The following is a 23194-nucleotide window of genomic DNA, read 5'->3' as shown; positions in this document are numbered from 1 at the left end:
ATAACTGAACGTTGGGTACCGGGCGCCACACATGGTTACCAGGCAAGCGGTACGTGCTTTACAATTATCAGCCAGTGAACTTTTCGCGGCGTCTATAGTCGGTGACAGCCTAAGAATAAATATAAGCTCCGCCCACGAGGCCGCATTGCTCGTATTTGCATGCCTCCGTGCTACAAACGAAGTAGTTCCTAAACAGTGGCAATACTTTTCACGCATACCAACATTATTTTGGAATACTGCATTGATATTGAAATAAAGAAAGCAAAGTTCAGCGTCAACTTAACAATATATCTGTTGTTTAAATTGCACCTCCCGCCACGGTCATCTCGGAGTCTACTAACAAGTAATATACATCTCAAAGTTGATCTTTTGCGCAGTATATATTATGGGATTAAAACAAAGAATGCCAGGTTTAATGTAATATTTAAAATAAAGGAATCGTTTTTTTACCGTTTCACAAAACAAAACAGGGACATTAATCACGTGAAGTGTGTTGGGGTTAGTTGGTATATTAGAAAGGTAAATTGCGCGATTGACGGAACACAAGAAGAAGCAGTACACAGGACGAGCGCAGACTAACAACTGAATTTACTCAAGCATAAATCTTTCACTTCAGAAAACGTACATGCGCACAAGCTCTCCCGACAGTTTTCACGCACCATAGTAAAAGCCCTTTATCTACGCTAAAAATTCCAACTCTTATGCAGATAAACGGAGGGTTCACTAATGCATTTATCAGGACCAGGCCTCGAGATTACTGACGCTTCCAAAATTTCACGTGCTCTTCTTTATCTGGCACGCCCCAGCACTTTCGTTTCTTCAAAAAGTGGGATGCAGTTAGCGCAGGATCTGCAATGAACCGCCAAGTGTTGCCCACTGGCTGAAGCTACAGCATACGAATGCTCCGAAGGCGTTTATTTAAACCTCTTCCAGTTTCGCCCACATACTTTGCCGCAGCTAAACGGGACCTCATATACAACTTCCGATCTGCATCCTACAAACTAGCGTTTGTGATTCGTGCCGCAGCTTCCACTCCTCTGCATACTCGTAAGGGCGCACGCCCATGACAATCTACAAGGCGCTGAACAAAAAGCATCTTTGGTAGATGTACTGCACCTTAACGGGCGGACAATGCACTAGGAACAGAAAGGCGAGGTTTTTTGGTTTTGCCCTATGTTCACAAACTTTCGCATGGAATCAAGAAGGTGGCCAGGAAATTTCGTGTAGATGTACGCCAGTTTTCTTCACTGTCTGCTGTAACTATGGCAACTGTGACACCAAGCGAAGTATAGCGAAGTGGTCTGAGATTGCCTTCGTGAATTTCGTCTCTTGTGTTGCCGTAAATACCGCATTTGTGTCTCTAGTCGCCATGCTAGTCATCGTGTTCGATGTAAACGCCAAGGCTTCATTTGACGTCTTCTTTCAACGAAATGAAGGCGCGTAGCGCACATGGTTTTGAACTGCGTGGGTCATTGCATACGTTGCCGTTGCGTTGACGCCAAGGCGATGTACGCGGCTAAAGTGGCCGTGACTAAAAGCTGTACGTGGGATTGTTTCTTGATTTGACAGCTTGCACTGGCGTTGCCATGACCCCTACATCTCTTGAAAGTTCAATTTGTTTATTTATTTATTTATTTATTTATTTGTTTATTTATTTATTTATTACATCAGTTAGTTATTATCACCGCAGTGGGCGTTACAGCAGGGGGGCCCAGTTTTGCTGGGAGAGGGGCCCCTTCCTTTTATGTATGAGACTGTGCGAAGGTGTATATTATACATATTGAAAGACGGAGAACGACCGGACCGGATGACGCCAGCAGAACCGTTTAATCCGCAGTGTCTGCCTCGGCACACAACACCAAGAAGAAGAATAGCGATGATGATGGCTATGTGCAAGTGAGGACGATGAAGTACGTTAAATGTGCTTACACTAATCCCCCCCCCCCTTCGAAGCAGCCAGCCTGGCCGCAACTCAAAGATCGTTAGAACGAGCAATAAAAGTCTTCATGCGGGAGACAAACAATTTCTGTGGTACGACGACGGTGGTCAGTGACGACCTGAAGCGGGGTGACGAGATAGTTCAATAGAGAAGTGTGTCGTAGAAAGGTGTAGAGGCCAATGTACCGGTGAAAAAATTTCTCGCAAAGCCCAGACGTCCGAACCGGGGTCCATAGCAAGACCTCATCTCCGGGATGGAAGGCCACGTCGCGTCGTTTACTATCGCAGCGATGTTTTCGTTCCTCCTGAGTACCTTCCGTGTTTCGACGAGCACTTTCACGGCAATGCGCGACTCGAGCTGCAAACTCTTCTGGTAGGGACGCATTGCACGGAGCAGGGGCAAAAACGAATGCTGTGTCGAAGACGGAGGAGGCAGATCGTCCATACACGAGGAAGAAAGGACTGTAGCTAGTAGATCGTTGTGTCGCAGTATTGTAGGCGAAGGTGTCGAATGGCAAAATGTTGTCCCAGTTTTTCTGGTCAGGACGTAAGTACATAGAAATCATGTCAGAGAGCGTTTGGTAGAAGCGCTCAGTAAGGCCGTTCATCTGCGGGTGGTATGTAGACGTGGTTTTACGCTTCGTATTACTCGCCCGTGGGATTTCGTTGAGAACCTCAGAAATGAAGGCTTTGCCACGGTCACTCAAAAGAACGCGAGGAGCTCCGTGGTGCAATACGATGGACTGCAAGAAAAAGTCAGCGATTTCTGTAGTGGTACCAGCACGAAGAGGCGCAGTCTCGGCGTATCTTGTTAAGTGATCGATTGCAGTGACGATCCAACGGTGACCGGACGGCGTCAACGGCAAGGGACCATACAAGTCAATTCCGACAAATTCGAAAGGTGTGGTCGGACAGGGAAGAGGCTGAAGGAAACCGGCGGTAGGGGATGTCGACCGCTTACGGTGCTGACACGACGCGCACGAGCCCACGTATTTGGCTACCGTTGGGGATAAGCCAGGCCAGAAACAGCGGGTCTTGATGCGGTCGTAGGTCTTGTGGAATCCTAGGTGGCCGGCAGCAATGCCATCGTGAAATGCTTCCAAAACTTGAAGACGAAGGCAGCGGGGCAGGACTGGCACCCACTTGTTACCCGTGGAATGATAAATATGGCGATGAAGCACCCCATCTTGCAGGCGAAATTGTCGAAGCTGGCGTCGCAAGCGGCTGATGGGTGGTTTAGTGATGCCGCGAAGGTGATCAATGAAAGTTCGACAGTAGGAGTCTGCCCGCTGAAGCGAACGGAAATCGGAGCGCGAAGAAAGTTTCATCTGATCCAGCGAGGTGATCGAGATATGGTGTGAGGCAGGCGGGACATCGCAGCCCGTCGAGGGAGATGCGGAGGACGCCTTGTCAAGAGAGAACGAAAGTGGGCATCGGGACAGCGCGTCGGCATCATGACGACATTTGCCAGACTTGTACGTGATAGTAAATTTGTACTCTTGCAAGCGTAATATCCAGCGCCCTAGACGTCCTGACATATTCTTAATTGATGACAGCCAACACAGTGCGTGATGGTCGGTGACGATGGTGAAGTGCCGACCGTAGAGGTACGGGCGAAATTTCTGTATCGACCAGACGATAGCCAGGCACTCCTGCTCCGTGATCGTGTAGTTCCTCTCAGCTGTTGACAGGGTCCGGCTAGCGTATGCCACAACCTGCTCTTTAGAGGCGGCATCACGCTGCAGAAGCACTGCACCGATACCCTGTGCGCTTGCATCAGTGTGGAGAATAGTGGGCGCTCTCTCGTCAAAGTGGCGAAGCACTGGTCCGGAAGTCAGGCGTCTTTTGAAGGTTTCAAATGCATACTCGCAGTCGTTCGACCATGCGAATGAAGCACCAGCGACTAAGAGCTTATTTAGGGGAGCCGCTATGGTAGCAAAGTTGCGTATAAAGCGACGAAAGTAGGACGCCAGGCCAAGAAAGCTGCGCAACGTCTTTTGGTTGGATGGTCGAGGGAACTGCAGTACAGCTGCGACCTTGTCAGGGTCTGGCTGGATGCCGTCTTTGGAAACGACGTGACCGAGGACTTTGATACTTTTGCTGGCGGATGTGCACTTTTTTATATTTATCTGAAGGCCAGCACTGAAAAGGCACTGAAGTACCTCGTCTAATCGTTGAAGATGTTGGGCAAAGGTAGATGAAAAAACAAGGATATCATCTAAGTAACATAGGCAGGTCTTCCATTTTAGGCCACGAAGAACAGTATCAATCATGCGCTCAAATGTGGCTGGAGCGTTGCACAGGACAAAGGGCATTACATTAAATTCATAAAGCCCGTCCGGCGTAGCAAAGGCTGTTTTTTCTTTGTCTGCCTCGTCCATAGGGATTTGCCAATAGCCTGATCGCAGGTCAAGGCTGGAAAAATATTTCGCCCCTTGGAGAGTGTCCAAAGCGTCAATTCGAGGCATGGGATATACGTCCTTGCGTGTGATCTTATTTAACGCTCGGTAATCAACGCAGAAACGAACGGAGCCATCTTTTTTCTTCACTAAAACGACCGGAGAAGCCCAGGAACTGGAAGATGGCCGTATTTAATCTCGCGATAGCATGTCGTCAACTTGTTCTTCAATGACGTTTCTTTCCGACTGCGAAACACGATATGGCCGACGGCGTATAACACCAGGACCATCTCTTTCGATGTGGTGTACAGCAACGAAGGTTTGGCTCAGTGTTGTGGCACAGCTATCGAAGCAGGCTTTGTGCTTAGCTAAAAGCGCCAATAGCGCTTCGGACTGCGCAGATGTTAGGTCAGAGCCGATGACTGCTCGGAAAGAGGAAACACTCGAACCTGAAGCTGGTACTGGCGATGACGACGGGCAAAGTGCTGCGATGGAGGTCAGTGGAGAGGCATCTATCGTCGCCACAGTCATCCCCTTGGGCAACAGAATGGATTCTGCAGTTGTGTTGCAAACCGGCAGGAGAGCGCGGCCGGAGGCCAACCGGAGGAGACAAGAGGCGACGAGAATCCCACGCGACGTGCAGCGAGAAGAAGGGGCAACTAGTGCGTCACCGTCGGCGATTTGGCTAGATGTGACAGCTACCACGTGTTCGTGACCAGGGCGCTGGACGCAGTCTTCAGCGGCAGCCAAGTTGAAGATCGAGGGTGACGGGGCCGAAATAGATGCATCCGATGTATCCGTGATGTGAACGACGTTCTCTTTACATGATATAACAGCGGAGGCAGAATGTAGGAAGTCCCAACCGAGGATAAGTTCATGGACGCACGTGGGTAACACAATCATTTCGATGTGGTAATGTATGCCATCGATGAAAACACGAGCCGTACACTGTGCGTCGGGTTGACTCACTACGTTATTTGCACCGCGCAACACAGGGCCTACATAAGATGTTCTGACTTTACGGAGCCGCGAGCACAATTCACTACGCAAAACAGAAGTGGCGGCACCGGTATCGACAAGAGCTTGCACAGGCACACCTTAAAGAGTCACGGACAACATATTGGCCGGACGAACAGGAGGTATTTGAGATCATCGACAGGACGCAGTTTTCCCTCCAAAAACTGCAATCCTTAGTTTTTCGAATTATGGTCAACAAGGCCGGAGATAGGGCAAAGCGGCGCGGCAGAGCGGCGGTAGGGCGAAGGAGAGCGTCGTCTAGGAGTCGTGACGTTGACGCGGGGTCGCTGGAGGAGACGGAGACCGGTGCAGCATGAAAGGGTAGAAGTCTGGGTTATAAGGATCAGGTCTTCGGATTCGGTCTCGCTCGAACTCAGCATAGCCACGGCGTTCATCCTGCTGGCGGCGACGGCAGTAGCGATATATATGGCCACGTATACCGCAGTAAAAACAGACGGGTCGGGATGAACGCCATTCGGGGTACGAAGGTGCAGCAGGTGCTCGGCCGCCCACAGAAGCCAACTGGCTACAAGCAAGGTCAGTAGGTCCAGATGTGACGGCAGCAGGCGGCATTGCAGCAATGTCGGCGTATGTGGGCATCATACGCGCTGTTTGAGCAATCGATGGTGCCGGTGTCGTCATGGCTGCCATAGCAGCGTATGTGGGTATCGGGCGTTCTGGTAGAGCGACAGGTGCTGTCGGCGACGACATGGCTGCTAACGCCTGCTTCACAAGGTTGCGTAGGTCGAAAGGTGGGCATGGAGTGGAGGCAGCAGTCGATCGTCTCTGTTCCTGCTCTTGAAGTTCTTCGCGGATGACGCTGCGGATGAGGGCTCGTAAATCAGAGTAAGACGTGAGGCGAGGATCGCTGTCTTGTTGAAGACGAAGGGACTGCAGCTCGTCCAGGCGCTGGCATGTCGAAGTAATGTCTTCAACGGTAGTAGGATTGTGAACAGCCAAAGCGTTGAATGCAATCGTGCCCATTCCTTTGAGAATGTGGCGAACGCGCTCGGCTTCCGTCATTTCGCTGTTCGCGCGACGACAGAGGGCCAAGACATCCTCGATGTATGAAATGTATGGCTCGTGTGCGAGTTGAAGACGTGCAGCGAGCTTCTGTTTCGCGATTTCGGAACGGCCCGATGATGATGGTGAAATTTGTCGCAGTTTGTTGGCAAAAGTGGACCAATCGACGAAGTCAGTTTCGTGATTGAAGTAGCACGTTTTCGCAACACCGGTGAGATAGAAGGGGACATAAGTCAATTTCTCGGCTTCAGTCCACCGATTGACTGAGCTGACGCGGTTGTAGATGTCGAGCCAGTCATCGACGTCGTCACCACAAAGACCCGCGAGCACGGGTGGTTCGCGTTGAGGGCTTGTGAAAGTGGATGATGGGGGGGCAGCCGGTGGCATCGGTGTGGTTGCGTTAGGGCTAGCAGTTAGGTCCGATGGCTGCGTATCTGTGGGGGTAGCCGGGCGCAAGCGGCGACCGGCTACCCCCACAGATAGCCCCCATATATATATATATATATATATATATATATATATATATATATATATATATATATATATATATATATATATATATACACGTAGATCGGGAAGACGCTGTCTTCGGTTGCCGTGAGGCCGATTGGAAAAGGATATCAGCTTCGAAAAACACAGTTTATTTGTCAACGTGTCGATCGGAGACCGCTCTCTATGGAGGCAAAATTTACGCGGCTTCGATGCTCTTTTTACAGCATCGTCCTTTGAGCAGGAAGAGAGAGCAAAAGCCAAACAAAATAAAAATAAAAATAACGTAATGACGAGTAGCCAAAAGATCACACGTATACACCCGGGCATACAAAAAACACGTGCGTCCTCGAGGAAAAAAGGAACACAAATAAATGTATATAAGATAACCCTGGTGAAACAGCCAGTAAGTACAATCCTTTCGTACACTGTCAAGCCCCACCTCTCCGGATCCCCCCTCCTCATTTGTTCGTGAAGCATAGTGAGGGAGTGAGGCTTCACAAGAAGGGATATAAGCGTTTAAATAAGTTTCTACGGACTATAAGCTGCACACGAGTCAACTGTAGTTTAATATAAACAAGTTATCGCTGCATAATACATGCACGCAATGCACGCGAAAAGCAAAAAGCGCACGTTAGACAAATTCAAGAATTCCAAACATGACATCGTGAAGTATGATGCAATGCCATTAAGAACGAAAGCTTTTTTTTTCACTCAATAACAGTTCTAGCGGCGTCACTTCAGTTACGATAACGATCCATGCAATCGACAGTTACTGTGTCACAGCGATGTTCTAGTGCGGTTCACACGTGGTTATGCAAGCATCACCGCCTACAACACGACGCCAGAAGCCCTACTGCTGCCAGAGGGGACTACTGTTGCCAGCATTACCGAAGACGCACCGGTATGTGTCGTTACTGTTTCAACTGACTCGTCATTTCCACAGTGTACGCCCGCGGAAGGTTCATCGCGTGCTCTAAAGGCCACTTTAAGTACATATCTTTCAATATTATGTATAGAGTGTCACAGCGATATTATGTAGCGCGCATCATTTCGCTGCTTGTAGACAACGATTGCCCCGCACGGCGTTTTTCATGCAAGGCGTTCGTGCATCAAGCATGAGACTTACGCGACGTGCACCTCAACCTAGCACATCATTCTGGGCTGGTGTAACTGAATTCCGTTAAGACGACGCAACTGTGCCAATAGGCACGTCACATAATCACACACGCACCAGATGACCACAATTATCTCCTTCTAATGCACACACAACTGCATATTCTCCACCCCTTGTTTGTTTACTTTCGCAATGTGTTGCTTTAACGGGTTAAGTTGGCCGCTTCCTTTCTCTCACGCTTTGTCCGCGCATACGTCACTCATAGAGGCGCACAGCATGGCTCATAGCACAACAGATCACCAAGGTTCCCACAATGCGAGCGTAACACACACACACACACACACACACACACACACACACACACACACACACACACACACACACACACACACACACACACACACACACACACACACACACACACACACACACACACACACACAAACGCGCGCGCGCGCGCGCGCGCACGTGGCAACGCTAATAGAGAGTTTTAGTACTGCGGAATGGTGCTACGTACGCATCACGCAAGCGCCTTGCGTTACGTGGCGTCGTTTGCCACGAATGGGCTTTTAGTACGCCGTAGTACCCGCGTACGTAACGAACGTGAAGCGTGTTGCGCCATCTGGTAGATCAATATAGAAGTACGTGTTGTTGACGGCCAATCTGAGCCAATCCAAGTGTGCTAGCCGGATTATGGCCATATGTTTAGCCACTGTAGTACGCTACCGTAGCCGTAGCCACGTAAAACGGACGGTGAACTTGCGCGCGCGCCAAACGTTCGCGCTTTCTCGCCTGCCGTGCGGGGCAGGGTTCTATTTGGTGTCGCAGAAGTCTGTTGCCAGACTCGGGGGTCAATGTTGCCAGACTGCCGCCAGATTTGGCGGATAAATTTGCCCCTGCGGTTTCAGCTTTCCCGTAAGGCTTCTGTGTCATCCGCGGTGCATTTCGAAAGTGCCTGTACGAACGGACCCCGCGTGTTGCAGAAGTCGGGACGCGTTTTTTCGCTGCGTGCGCCGTACAATTAAGATATCTGACTCGAAGTAGGGAATCCAAGCGCAACTACTCGTTGAGTCCACGTACGCGTAAGGGAAACTGAATTAATCGCAGAAGCCCGGACACGCGTGTGCGCCGTGTTGCAATACATCGGACTCGTGTCCCCAAAGTACAGATTAGCTCCGTAGCTGTGCGTGCCGTGTCGACCAAGGCGAACCGAGGCCGCCTTCTGACTGGCGACAATGTTCCCCCCAGGCGCCGCAACAACTACGGTGGTGTGTCAGACAAGGGCCCGTGGATTTTCGGCATGCTGTGCGTGTCCACGAAGGAGCTAAGGCTGTTCGAGGTCGACAAAAGAGACGCGGCCACCCTTGGTCCTCTGATCGCAAAGAACGTTCTTCCCGGCACGACGGTGTTCAGTGAGGAGTGGGCCGCATACCGGAGCATACCCGGCCTCGTGAATGCCAATGGGACGCCGCTAAACCTCGACTGGCACACCGTGAACCACAGCGTCAACTTCATCGACCCTGCAACAGGCGCCAACACGCAACGCATCGAAAGCGAGTGGCAGAAAGCAAAAAGACGACTCGTTCGCAACTGCAACAAAACGACTCCCGCTCTGATGCGTTCTTACCTCGCCTGGCTGTGATGGAAGTCCGTGAACGCACGTCCCAACGTGAAGGACAAGTTCCTTCGGCTCATCGAGGCCATCGCACGCCGGTATCCCCTTTGAAGACGATAGTGCGACAAATGCAGATTGATCAACCTGCTGTGTGCGTTTATTTTTTGTTTTGTTTTCATTCGTTTTTGTTAATTTTTGATAGTGCTCAAGCCCGGAAAAAATAAACATGCATTAATTGGAATTTTGGTTGTTTGTGGTTATTGTGGGTGGAGCCCCTCTTCCATGTAGGGCCCCCCATTTACAGTTCCACGAGTCGTGCGCCTCCCACCACCAGCTCAGACCTAGCAGTGTCGTCCAGCAGCGGCGATAAAGCAGCCTACGAGCGTAGCTAGCACTGATATATGCGACGTGCATCAATTCTCCAGCCGTGGTATGTATGTTTCATACTCGTCGAGCGATGCGATCGGAAATGTGAGCGTCGTTGGGCATGGTCGACACGGCACGCACAGCTACGGAGATAATCTGTACTTCGGGGACACGAGTCCGATGTATCGCAACACGGCGCACACGCGTGTCCGGGCTTCTGCGATTAATTCAGTTTCCCTTACGCGTACGTGGACTCAAACGAGTCGTTGCGCGTGGATTCCCTACTTCAAGTCAGATATCTTAATTGTACGGCGCACGCAGCGAAAAAACGCGTCCCGACTTCTGCAACACGCGGGGTCCGTTCGTTCCGCTCATTAAAACGGCCGATGTCGCACAGGCACTTTCGAAATGCACCGCGGATGACACAGAAGCCTTACGGGAAAGCTGAAACCGCAGGGACAAATTTATCCGCCAAATCTGGCGGCAGTCTGGCAACATTGACCCCCGAGTCTGGCAACAGACTTTTGCGACACCAAATAGAACCCTGCCCCGTGCGGTAGGTGCAGCGATCTCTCCTCGACAATGGTGAGGTCAAGTATTCTTTGGGACCCCTACTGCCTGGCGTACCTGAGTTGGGAGGACATAGAGGCACTCATGCTGCGGGAGAAAGAACCGCCGCGGCGTCGGGTGTATGCATCGCGAGGTGGCCTACTGAACCTGGACTCAATGTCGAGCCACTGTTTTCGACGACAGTTTCGATTCGAAAAAGCTGACTTTCCAGTGCTCGTGCGTGCCCTGAAGATGCCGCAGTACATCACTAGTGCCCAAGGAGTGAGGGTAACGGCCACAGAAGCCCTATGCATATGTCTCCGGAGGCTTGCCTATCCAAACAGGCTGTGTGACCTACAAGAATGCTTTGGGCGTCACTATTCTGTGGTGTCGAGCGTATAGAATAAAGTACTCTACCACATCGAAAAGAACTTCGGTTGCCTCCTGAGCAATATGACCATTCACCCGTGGCTCAAAAATTCGGACTTGGAAGCTATGAGCGAGGTAAGTTATATTTTCTTTGTTTAGCCCTTCGAGGCTGATCACATTAGTGCGCGTTCTCATGCTGATATTTGTTTGCCCCAGGCTGTTCATCGTAAAGGTGCTCCTCTGAGCAACTGCTGGGCATTTATCGTCGGTACTGCGCGCCCCATATGCCGACCCTCGCAAGACCAGCGCCTGTACTTTTCCGGACACAAGAGGCTACATGTGCTCAAATACCAGTCTTTGATGTGTCCAAATGGGCTCATCTGCCAGCTGGATGGACCATACCCGGGACGAAGGCATGATGCTGGTGAGTTATGTTCCGTCAGAACGTTATCCATGACGTTCAAGGAAGCCTGCTCGGACCGTTCGTCATTCAGTTCCACATACACAGATATAGTCATTTTATGACAATCATACACAGTATGCGGGTACTCGTTGTTCTTGCAGTTGAATTGTGTTGAATGCGTTGAAGAATGATTAATTATATGGAACTCATTCTTTTCAGGCATTCTTCGGGACAGCCAGTTGTATGAAAAGCTGGAAGCATTGGCACTGGACAAGGATTTCGTTATATACGGCGACCCAGCCTATCCTCTCCGCCCACTGCTTATGAAGCCCTACGGAGGAGCAGCATTGACAGCCACCCAGCAAGAGTTCAATTCATCCATGAGTGCGGTCAGACAGGCCGTTGAGTGGGGATTCGGAAAGATTATCTCAGAATTTGCATTTCTGGACTTTAAAAAAAACCAAAAGATACTACTACAGGCCGTACCACGCATGTACAGAGTTGCTGTTATCCTGACCAACTGCCATGCTTGTATGTATGGTAACCAAGTCTCCACATATTTTTGATGTGCAGCCACCTTGCCTGAAAGATTACTTGAGCCCTGCCAGTCATTAAGTGCAGTGCAATGTGACCTATATAAACCTCAATCAACTATTTTGTGTAACGGTACGAGACCACCACCACAAGAACGTTTCAAAATCCAGGCCAAGCGTGGCCTTGCGCATAACTGTAACGCTGCAATAAACCATGTGTACTCATAAAATAAAATGTTTCTCTTCCTTTATTGTCAAGCATAAATTGTTGACATGAAACAAAAAAACAAACTAATAAACACTCAAGAGAAAGACGTAAGCAGCTGGCTTTCATCTTATGAAGCTCTAATTTCAGGAACAATTTAAAAACAAATGTGATGCGAAAATGACGAGGTCTGCTTGCCAGTGAATAGTAGAGTCAAAAGTTTGGTTGCATGTGTGGCCATCAGGCAGAAACCTGTGTGTCGCCATTTCCGACACAGTAAAGGAAAAAAAAGACGTATTGCACATGGAGCACATTTAAGGCAGATTATTGCAAAAATGTACAACTGTAACAATTCAGTTAAACATGACGAGTGGTTTTCAGCGCAAACGACGAAACACAGAGAAGAAGGAGGAACACGAACGCTGGTGTTCGTGTTCCTCGTTCTTTGTGTTTCGCCGTTTGCGCTGAAAACCACTCATCATGTTTAACGCAATCCAACTCGCCCAAATGTCGGTTCTTCTGCTGTAATAATTCAGGTACACAATCTCGAAGTGTCTTCTCAGCAACACTGAAATGTTTCCATAATAAAATTAAGGTTGAGGTCGCGGGCTGGATTTCCGGCCCAGCCACAAGCGCTGTCACATTATTTAGTCTGCGTTCTTGTCAACCCAGCCGAATGTTATTTACATGCTTTTTACTTTGCCAACTTTTCACAAATTGTTTCTACAATTTTGAGTATCGCGTCTTGAGTACCCTTGTGGAATCTCGACAGTTGCTCTCTTTGGCTCGCTTCGTCGAGTTGTGCTTGCAGCTGGCGTTGGCGAATTTCCATTTCCCGCTCTCTCAGTTGCAGCTCTCTTTCAGTTCTCTCTCGTTTCAGCTCGTGCCTTTTCTCAGAGCGTTGTTGCTTTCGCTCGATTCGGAGCTTTTCGACGGCCAGACGCTCCATCTCAAGCGCGTGCTCCTTCTCTTTCAGGGCCCTCTCGTGTCTCCACCTCTTCTCGATGAATTCATAGTCCGCACTAGCCGTCGCTGCTTGAGCCCTGCGTCTTCCTGTAAAATAAAATTCATTTGCATTTAGTTGGCAATATTATTTATTTCAAACCAGGCGGCAACGAGCATCAGTGACAAAGAAAATGGAGACTAAATTCTGTTAGGTGTACAAAAGCTTTTGATACTGACAGAAATATGAATGCTAGTTCGTTGCTTAAATCGTTAGTCTAGTCACTCAGCGCCATCGATTTCAAACAGAGTAGCGGTCAATTGGCCAGAGTGGTTGAAACATGAATGTGTTGAACTTGATGATTAGTCCCAATAAAGAAATAACAGAGTCCGTTCCCTGTTGTTCACCTAAGCGTGCACGAGTGATCTTTTTGTCGTCAAGTCACGGGCTGCCTGCGCAGTGGGATTTCTTGTGTGAGTTGCAGTGAGCCCAGCTATATGTCACTGCAGTGGTCGAGTGAGTACCAGTCAAGTGTGCTCACTTTTTCCGCTGCATGGTAATGATTACACAGTAATGAGCAAAGTAATGAATTTTGTTGTAAAATGCAGCTATGTACTTACTAGGCACAACTTGGGCAGCTCCTTCAGTATCGGGCCTGTCGTCCGCATTCGTTGATGCCTCCTGCCGCGGGTTATTAGCAGTGGTCGTGGTTTCGTCCGAGGGGCCAGGTGTTGCGGCTATGTCGGTGCCCTGTACAATTCTCTCCAGTAGGTCTGCAGCACTTTGAGATGCGTCGTCACAACTTGCATCTGCGCTGAGTGGCTCTGTACAGTAGATTGTGTTTCAATCATACAGTTTCAGAACCATTGCTCCTATTCAACATTTACTTCACAGGGGCATATATGTGAAGTGCAATCATTTACTAACGTTAGATTTGCTCTTAGTACTTAATGAAAGCTGCGAAACCATGCTATCAATAGATAGTAGCGAAAAGCGTGCACAGGAGCTACCCCTGCGCGTAGTTACCTTTCGCATACGTACATTTTCATCACTCACACAGCTTTATGTATAATGACTGACATTATAGATAAGCGGCACAATAACATTTCCCAGAACATATGACATTTAGCCCCACCATCGTCAGCCCATTATATGTCCAAATCAGGACGGAAGGCCCCTCCGAATAATTTCCCTGTCCTGCGCGTGCTGGTTGAATATTGTGCCTACGAACTTAACTTCTTCAACTCAAATAACTCTGTCGTTCTCAATTGCATTTGCCATCCTTTGGTATTCAGCCCGTTGCTCAAAATAGCTACCGGTTGTCTGTGTCATTACGTACCGAAGGCGACTTGCGACGCTGGCACCAACGTAGCAGCGGCAGTGTCGCGGGTCACAGCCGCACTGACCCTCTGACCCGCAGAGGACTGCGCTTTGCGGCTTTTGACCTTGCAGCCGAAGTCTTTTGCGAGGCTGCATATCTCCTGTAGCAGCCTTTCTTTTTCCTCGTACTCTTCTTCGGTACCAGACCTAGAAGTAACACAGTCAGCTGTTAAAATTTGAAAAGACCGTGGCAACGTCGAGAAGTTGATCAGTATGAATTAAATTTATGCGATTCATGAATAACTTGAAGATCCGAATAAGTAGACATCTTCATCTATTTCTGTGTATTTAATAAAACTATGCGCCATTTGTACTGCAAAGAGCACAGCTGTACATAGGGTAACCTATATTCGGCGCCCATTTCGATCAGGGCTCTGACGGCCTGTTTCACATGGCAACGATTTCAATCTAACAGCGGAGCGGCATCTGAGACGCGAGCCCGGAAACCTGCCTTTTAAGCGGCGCGCGCAAAGCGCCTGACCAATGGTGGAGCCTCCGCGAGCACATGATAGAGGCACAAGCATTGCCTACGCGTGTTTTACACGAATCGCCGCGACGGGCTTCGCACGAAGGCAGTGCCTTTGACATGAAAACCCGCCTAATCGTACAAATAGACACGTAAAAGGGTCGTAAAAAAATGGCTGCGGCTTAGCTCGGCTAGGCCCGGTTATGCAAGCGAAAGCTTTAAACGAAACGGCAATGGTAAGGTTATAGGTCTGGCAAGAAGCGCTGCTCTTTTTTTTTCGTTTGTTTCCTAGATTTAGCCGACGAAGCCGCATCACGGTGTCCTGTCGTTCTATGCGAGAACCCACGCACGACAGCAACTGAACAAACTGCTCTCTTGACACTCGCAGCAGCCTCCTGAATTCTTCGGTGTCGCTAACCAAAAGCTCACGGTACAGTTGGTGTTGCATACCCAGATATTTGTTAGTGATGTATTCCTTTTGCCAACAAGGTCTTTTTGCAGGAAAGAAGAACGCGTCATCGTCTAATTCTGATAAAGCAACAGCCATTGCAGCTAATCGTCGCTTTCTGTCGAACTCCATCTTCAACTTAACAGAACTCTGCGCCATAGACGGAAGCATAAAAACCTTCAATATTTTTGCTAGCAATAAATGTGTTTTCACAGACTTTCACACTGCTCGCGCCATCTAGAGAAAAAAGGAACAAGCAAGCATTCGCACATTATTATGACCTCTGAGATTTGGTAGCTATCGCAGATCACCGAGCTCATGTTCTGCCAATAGAGGCAGTCGCTAAGCCTACAGCTCTCAGAAAACGAGTACGGCGCTCGGAAACAGTACCAAATTGTCATGAATACGTTGCCGGCGAAGCTTGAGGACACAAACCTAAAGCCGACACAATCGTCAGTTTGGGACTAACAGCCCACGCAATGCGCGACGAAGCGCTTAAAGATTCGAAGCGGGCAGCTCTCGCTTCAGACAGTGCCGACATTTTTTTTTTTCTCCGGCGCGTCCGCGGAAGAGATTTCCGCGGAGAAGTCCGTCGTGTGGATACACGCTTCAAACGCTCGCGCTCGCGTACTCTTCTGCAACGCTCCTTGCGTTTCACCTCGGACGCTGAGTAAAGGCATTCGGATCCGACGAACGCGTTCGTTGTAGGTTCGCGCACAATTGCAACGCCACAACTAAATTTCCCGCGACATGTCACGGGGTATCCGTTCTTCGCTTCAACGCAACCACGATATCTTACACCGTGAACGCAACGCAGAGATACACAGCAAAACTCGCTCGTCTAGGCCAGTAAAGCCATGGCCGTGGTAAAGCTTTCACTTTAAAAGTACGCATGCGACATACGAAGCACATCGTGAGGTATCAAAACTTGAGTACTCACTTTCTGAGGCTGGCGCGGTCGTTTGCGATGAACTGTGCCAACAGAAGGTCCAGCCTTTCGCGCAAGGCGCGCGCACTAAACACTTTTCCCAGAGCAAAGTTCATGTTCTTCACAATGCCTTCCCACCGCGAGGGATCTTGAAATGGGTTGTGCGCGTTTACTTCGCGCAGAAGTGCCAAATCATAGGCGATGGAAAAGTACAGCCGGCCGGTGCTCGCCTTTGATGCCGCCATTTTGCGAAACGAAGTCTCGCGCTGTCGCGAACGTGTTCGAGAGCGGCGCGACCACCTCATACGTACGCACGCACGCATCGCATGCGTGCGTACGTAGCGGCCACGTACGTAACGCGATACGTGCGCGTTGCGGTCTGCGCATGCGCACTGCGCAAAACGTGGCGTCCTTACGTACGCAACGCCGCCACGTACGATACGTACGCAGTACTAAAACTCTCTAATGTCATGGCTTTTGCGGACGGTAAATCGTACACAGACGCGCACATTCCGACTTCACCTTCACCTCATTTCACACACGAATGAACACGACGACAGTCGCCGATGTGGTGACCCTCAGACGATACGCTTGGTGTATCGCAGCGATGGAGGGAACCCAAGCCGTGTTGCAACTTGACGCTGCCGAAACGACGGAACGCGATAAAGCGTTGTAAAACACACTGCGCTGCTGCTGCTGCTGCTGCTTCGGTGCACTTCAAACGCGGCAAATTCACAGGCTTCCACTGCATGGAACGACCACAGGTGAGGATGACACTGAGAACTTGCGAAAAACAGTTGGAAAGGGCTTCTTCTGGAAGAAACAAACACCACAGGGAAATCGAATTGACGGCTCTCGGTCTCGGTGCAGCGGTCCTAGAGCGGTAGCTCACCTCTCGTCGCGAACGGCGCCATGTTGCATTTTTTGTTGGTTCGTCTTAACCGTTTCATCATAGTAATAGAGGCCGTAATTGGACGCGCATAATAGAAATGGATAGCGGTACAGCTTACTTTTTTATTCTTAGCTTGTCACTGACTATAGTGCAATGTGTCATTATGTGCATATACTGCTGATGTGTTCTTACATTATGAACGGCAGTCTTGCTACACATCTGAGCAACTGTGCTGACACACAGTGCTAACGCTGGTATTGCTGGTAAGTTCCCGCCACTTATAAGGACGGCTTCACCATTCGCACAGGAAAGCTGGCCAATATAACCGTGTATTCACGAGCGAGAAGGTTCATAAATCTGGCTGCTGCCTCAATAAGGTACACAATCGCTATGTATGTACAAGGTGCCCCAGCTGCCTCGAGCCAGAGTCTAAATAAATGCCGACGCACTATATCGGCGCGACCAAGTGGATGTTGCTGACTATTGCATGGAGAAAGTCACACTATTTTTTGTGCTATGCTTAATTCCTTAATTAGGCAAGATTCTTTAAGCAACTTTTAAACAATGAAGCTCGACAAAAAATTTAAATGAGAAAGCTGAAGAGCCATTTGCGAAACAGCAGAATGGATAGTTTCTAACTTCCCATTCATTATTAGTATATGCAGATTAACGTACCAAAACCAAGATATGAATATGAGGGAGGCCGTAGTGGAGGGCTCCGGAAATTTCGATCACCTGGTGTTCTTTAACGTGCACCTTTTCGCCACCATCGAACATATTCGCCACCATCGAAAATGCAGCCGCCGCAGCCAGGTCTCAATTTTGCGACCTTCGGATCATCCGTCGAGTGCCATAATCACTAGACCATCGTGGCGGGGCTCCCATTTATTAAAGGGGTCATGAAGCACCCCTTGCGCTTGTTGAAAAAACACATCCTGCGGAAAGCTGACACGGCTATGAACTGCTCTGCCAAATATTACAGTCGTGCTCACCGCGTAAAGGCCACAAGCGGAGCGCGAATTTGCCGTTTCCTCAGGCGCCCTCTTTTCAAACAGAGGCCGGTTCTCACTCTCGTCGGTGGGCGGGCCGTCTTCACGTTGTCGTCGCGGATCTGCCTGTTTACGTCGCGAGAGACATAGCATGCTTATTGGCCGATAGCCGACGTAAATCGAGAGCAGTGTTCGGATCAGATGCGCTTCTTGCCGCGGGGTGCCGCCACTTGCCGGCGCCGCACTCCTCAGTACACGGTAGCCGCACTCACGCACGCGAATCACAGCGGGAGAGCGATCGCGTTTCATGACGCGCGCTGACGTAACTTCGTTCCCCCGTGCCATCCCTCCCTGTCCAGCTTCCAGTGCGCTCGTCGGCACGAGAAAAGAGAGAAAGCGCTGAGAGCGTGCGCCAAACCTCCGTAACTCCGCTCATTCTTGACGGATTCGAGAAATTTTTGTGGCAATCGATTCGGGAAGCAGTAAACTCCGATACTAAGGTCATTAGATCATTACTTGGAAAAGTGGTTCATGACCCCTTTAAGTGTTATTTTCCTGCGCACTGCAGGTTCCCGGGAACTACAAGAAAAGGTATATACCTCGTGACATCCCCGCTTGAGCGCCGTGATTTGCAGTGCTCCCAAACGTTCCGCGCAAAAGCCATATGCTTCGCTCGCGGCAGTTCGTGACAGCGATAAGCAGACGCAGCGGTTTTCGGTTGTGCTGTCGCAAGCAGCACGTGCGTCATCGCACAGCCACCACTATCGTGGCTGCCCTGTCACCTTTCAAGTGGCAGCACACACGGCCAAATACCAAGTCGTTTGCACGCGGAACGTAAGGCAGCCCTGTAATCATGGCGCGCAAAAGCGCGCAAGCGGGCATGTCCTGTCATATATTTTTGCGTTTGGCGGGCACCTGTAGTAAGCAGAAAAACACCATTAGGGTATTTCCTTGTACAGACGCCAAAACATCGTTCAACGTGGAGCTTCCGTTTCCCGGGTCGTGTCTCTTGTAGAGGGTGGCGCAAGACCGCAAGGCGATGACTCCGACGAAGGTGAAGACGTAACGATTCCGTCTTCAGTGCTCAGATGCCCAGCACTTCCAGCACTTTGTTATGTGCGTCTCGCATTGTCCTCAGCTGCATGCAAAAGGTTTGCCCTATGCTCGGTACCTAGAAGCACCATTTTGGTGAGAGTCAAGCCCTGGTGTTGCGACATCTTGTGCACAAAGACGGCGTGAGGCCTGACCCTTAAAAACATTATGGCTCCAATTCACGCTGAGAAGGTATCTGGACAGTGAAGCTGTATCAAACGCCACAGATGACGTTTAGGGGGGGGGGGGGTATGCTTATTAGATGCGAAGTATCTTTTGGCGGAGTTCAATCCGGTGGTGGTGGTGTGCGGCGTGACCACCCTTACTGCGCATGCCCAAACCCTCGCCACACACCTCCTCTCCACTCCCACTCCCTCTCTCCACTACCCTGTCCCCATCTCTGCCTCTCCACTCCCCCTCTCGCGCGCCTCATTCTCTCCTGCGACGAGTAGGCCACATCGACGCCTCCGGCGTCTTGACTTGGCACGAGCGGCCGATGGCCGCTTCTGCTTCTGTGGCTCTAGACGCGGGGCACTCGTGCTCTCCTTTCCTCACTGAAGAATCCCACGATGACACCAATGGCACTGACTGCAGTGAGGCAGACGCACATGATCTTGCGACTTTGCAGGAGTCGAATACCTCAGACGCCGGGAGTTCCACGTAGCGGGAGCTGGAGAGAAACTGGAAGACAGTACGGATTCTACGCGAGAGGAAGGCGCAGGCTCGGGAACGAAAGAAAAAAATTATACCATCTCCCGCTAAAGCGAACCATCTCCCCACTGCTTCGCATCCACACATCCTTCCCTTTAGCGGGATATGGTGTAATTTTAATTACTTTAGATTAATGGTAGTCATAACCGCGTTGTGGTCATTGTGGTATCCCGTAATTGGTTCCGCAACCATTTTCAGCAAGGCGAATTTGTTCATTTCGTCGAGAATTGTATTCAAGCTGTTCTGGTGTCCTTAATTTTCGTGGTCTAACCATGGCAGTCTTAGAATGAACTGAATGAGTTGCTAGACGGCTCTCCCTTTTATATATGAAAGCGTGAAACGCAGGGGAGAAGGAAGGGCCGTTTTACGCCATTCGAAGTCGTCGTGTAATGTGCAAAGCAGCTGCAACCTAATCTTCACCGGGAATGCGTGTGAGGGTGTTCCCATTGTTCACAGGCGCCTTATCATCAGTCATGCGATTTTGATGCTAGATTTGTGTTTTTCTTTATTGAAACGAATAGTAAGCACTATGCTGTAAGCCTGATTGCAAAAGATATGCCTTTTGCCTTGAATTGTTAAAGGGCCCCTAAACCACGCATAGTTCGAACTTTAGCTGCGGCGTTGCAGCTGCGCACGAGTCTACGGCAACGCGTTCGTCGGCTCCTCTGTCCACCTCTCCGAATGCCCTTCCCCAGCGTCCGAGGTGAAAGCGCAAGGAGCGTGCATCTTCAAGCAGACGAGCACGCGAGCGCGAGCGTCTGTTGGTGGTATAGGCATGGTATAGGGGCCTGGTGTTTCTGCCCACGGAGACGAAACCGTTGCGGGGTAGAGGTATGCAGCTCCGCTGTAAAAATAGAGGCTGTTGATGTATTTCAGCCACATAAGGCTTTAAAAGAACTTAGCACCGTCTTGGGGCTAGGCTCCTACTATAGACGACTCATTCCACGGTTTGATGACATCGATGGTGCCTTGACAAGCCTCCTACACGAGAACACCGCATTCCGGTGAACATTTGAGTGTTCTGCTTCCTTTCGAGAGCTGAAGTTTCTGCTGACCTCGTAGCCGATACTCCCACTATTCAATCGAAGGTGCTGGTCGTGTCGGTATTGGCGCTGTCCTGGTTCAGCGCTACGACAACAAACGCGCTATCGCCAATTCGCTCATAAGCAAAACCTAGTACAGCTACACGGTGACGCAACAGGAATGTGTCGCTTTTAATTTTGCTATGCATTGGTTTTGGTCGTACCTCTATCGGCATCAGTTAACAATCGTCACCGACCATCACGCGATCTCTTTGCTGACTCGTCAATCCTCCTGTTCCGTGTGGACGCCTTGCACGATGGGCTGTGTGCCTGCAACAGTACAGCTCGGCTGTCTCCAAGAGCGGGCGACAGCATGCTTTCGCTGATCGCCTTTCGAGGATGCCTTTTCGGGCAAGGAATGTGAAGATAACAGAGGCTTTTAGATTGTACGTATACTTTTTGACGTTGCCGTGTTACCGGAATACCGGATTGCGTTTACCGTGTTAGCGGAACGCATGTTTTAGCAAAGTTTTGGTTTCCCATACGTAAATGTTTACGTACGTACGTAAAGGTACACCTTTACGTTTGCGCAAACCACTAAATGGTGATGATACCTGCATTACAGCTATGTATCATTTAGGTAAGACTCAATCACCGCTGTGGCAAAATCGCAATAGAGGTTTTTAGCGTGTACGGTGTCCCGGTATACGCAAAAGGTGTAGGAATACCGGCTTACCGAACGATGGTACTGACAAAGCTTCATAATTGCCCTCTCAAGTAGTTTGGAATGCGCTGAGTGCGTTGAGTAACACAGCGCATTCCAAACTAGTTGGGAGGGCGATTACGAAGCTTTGCTTCAAGAGTGCCCTAACGAAGTCGTATCACCATATGGTCCAATTCAGTTTCGACCAGCAAAGAGAGAGGCTGCTGGATGCCGGGTTTCCCCCAGGCTTTTGCTTGTCTCCGTAGCTGAATGTATGTTGAGAGACAGCAAAAACAACAGCCGAAATGCGGCGAGAATATTTCATCAAGGGAATCGCATAAGGGTGTTACCTTATGTACACGCGGTTTCCCATAATCTCAAAAACATTGCTCAGCGGGCCAAAGTGAGCGTTCTCTTTTCAGCGCCGAACAAGTTGGAAAGGCTGTGCTAGATTACGACGAGGAATGCAAACGAAAATCGTGGGTGCAAAACTAATAAAAAAAATTGGCCGCGTATTTGCGTGCTACGCTGCAAATATCCCGCCGAAAGACGATAGACGAGCGCTGCGTGAGATATCAGCGCCATCTGGCATACGTCGGGAAATATGAGCTTGTACAGAGGGTTTCCTTCTTCCGTTGCAGAGGGCGTTCGTCGTCGTCTTCCATTAGGGAGCCGCATTTTCAGCGCAGCTTAAGAAACTAGCGTCTTTAGAATTACGTATCTATGCATTTTCTGGTAAAGGAACACACTACCTAATACATCCGTAGTGATGGTGCGCCTCAGTTATGCATAATGTTTGCTTTTTGATCGACAATATACACAAGTATGAACCTACAAACCAGTTCAAGATGGCTGGCCCTTGGGCAAGTGGTTCAAGTTTTGCCGGGTGGCTGAAACGGGTGACAGACAGACAAACAGACAGACCAAAATTTCTGCGTTTAAGTTCCCCAAGAAAGACTATCGTCTTTAAAAATAAGTTTCTTGATTGCGCTGAGTGTGTGGTCTATTGCCTGCCGCTATCTTGTGGTCGCAGCTACGTCGGACAAACCGATCGTTCTTTGAATGAACGGCTGCGTGAACACCATTACAATGTTAGAAACGTGGCAGGTGGGTTCTTAGCAATACATTGTAAGAAGTGTGGTTGTCTGCCTTTGATCGACACGTGCCGAATTCTGTCAAGAAATAGAAATCAGCTTACACGCGAGGTAATCGAAGCAGGAGAGATTGAAAAGTTGGGTGAAAGGTGTGTTAGTATGCCTTCTATCGCGCTGACGAAAAAGGAATTTGATTTCCTTGGTGTTCGTTATGACGCTTAGTAATGTTGATGTTACTTGTGCATAGCAGATCTGCTCATGGTTTGCCCTATAAATAGTGTCGAGATCACAAAAACAAACTGTTGAATGTAGCGCTATGTGTGTGCGTGTGTGTGCCTTCATTGTGTGTTCGTCTTCAGTGCGCCCTTACCCTTCATAAACATGGAATACCGACATGCCCACTTTACCATCCTGGTACATCTCGGACCCGCCAGATGGCACCACCTGTTTGCGGCTTTGGCATTTTAGGTCACTCTAGTTTCGGTAATCCGGATCTAACAACG

General features: G+C 49.6%; 2 protein-coding genes and 1 long non-coding RNA gene across 3 annotated transcripts; 2 read left to right on the top strand and 1 right to left on the bottom strand.

Annotated features, from left to right (window-relative positions):
• Window positions 1-8455: 8455 nt before the first annotated feature.
• On the top strand, window positions 8456-16646 carry LOC125757581 (uncharacterized). The gene is made up of 2 exons (XR_007415329.1): window positions 8456-8700; window positions 16404-16646. It is a non-coding gene; the product is annotated as an uncharacterized LOC125757581 (long non-coding RNA).
• LOC119385359 (uncharacterized) lies at window positions 10533-11851 on the top strand. The gene is made up of 2 exons (XM_037652814.2): window positions 10533-11306; window positions 11505-11851. Exons 1-2 carry the CDS (start codon window positions 11243-11245, stop codon window positions 11849-11851), a joined length of 411 nt encoding a protein of 136 aa, XP_037508742.1. The 5' UTR covers window positions 10533-11242.
• On the bottom strand, window positions 12481-16394 carry LOC119385358 (scaffold attachment factor B1). Its single transcript, XM_037652813.2, has 4 exons — window positions 16201-16394; window positions 14306-14493; window positions 13587-13790; window positions 12481-13076 (listed from the first exon to the last, which is right to left on the bottom strand). The coding sequence occupies exons 1-4, from the start codon at window positions 16302-16304 to the stop codon at window positions 12718-12720; spliced, it is 855 nt and encodes a 284-aa protein (XP_037508741.2). The 5' UTR covers window positions 16305-16394; the 3' UTR covers window positions 12481-12717.
• Window positions 16647-23194: the final 6548 nt, after the last annotated feature.

Source organism: Rhipicephalus sanguineus, chromosome 3, assembly GCF_013339695.2.
Source record: "Rhipicephalus sanguineus isolate Rsan-2018 chromosome 3, BIME_Rsan_1.4, whole genome shotgun sequence".
NCBI classification, from domain to species: Eukaryota; Metazoa; Arthropoda; class Arachnida; order Ixodida; family Ixodidae; genus Rhipicephalus; species Rhipicephalus sanguineus.
The sequence above is the reverse complement of the archived record's forward strand: the minus strand, read 5'-3'. Positions and strand labels throughout refer to the sequence as shown.

Excerpts from the sequence above, each read along its gene's own strand:
- LOC119385359 (XM_037652814.2), top strand. The coding sequence starts at position 11,243 with ATGTGTCCAAATGGGCTCATCTGCCAGCTGGATGGACCATACCCGGGA. Across the intron at positions 11,307-11,504 it reads GGGACGAAGGCATGATGCTG|GCATTCTTCGGGACAGCCAG; the intron begins GTGAGTTATGTT and ends CATTCTTTTCAG.
- LOC119385358 (XM_037652813.2), bottom strand. The coding sequence starts at position 16,304 with ATGAACTTTGCTCTGGGAAAAGTGTTTAGTGCGCGCGCCTTGCGCGAA. Across the intron at positions 13,791-14,305 it reads AGCGTCGCAAGTCGCCTTCG|AGCCACTCAGCGCAGATGCA; the intron begins GTACGTAATGAC and ends TCTACTGTACAG. Across the intron at positions 13,077-13,586 it reads AGCTGCCCAAGTTGTGCCTA|GAAGACGCAGGGCTCAAGCA; the intron begins GTAAGTACATAG and ends TTTATTTTACAG.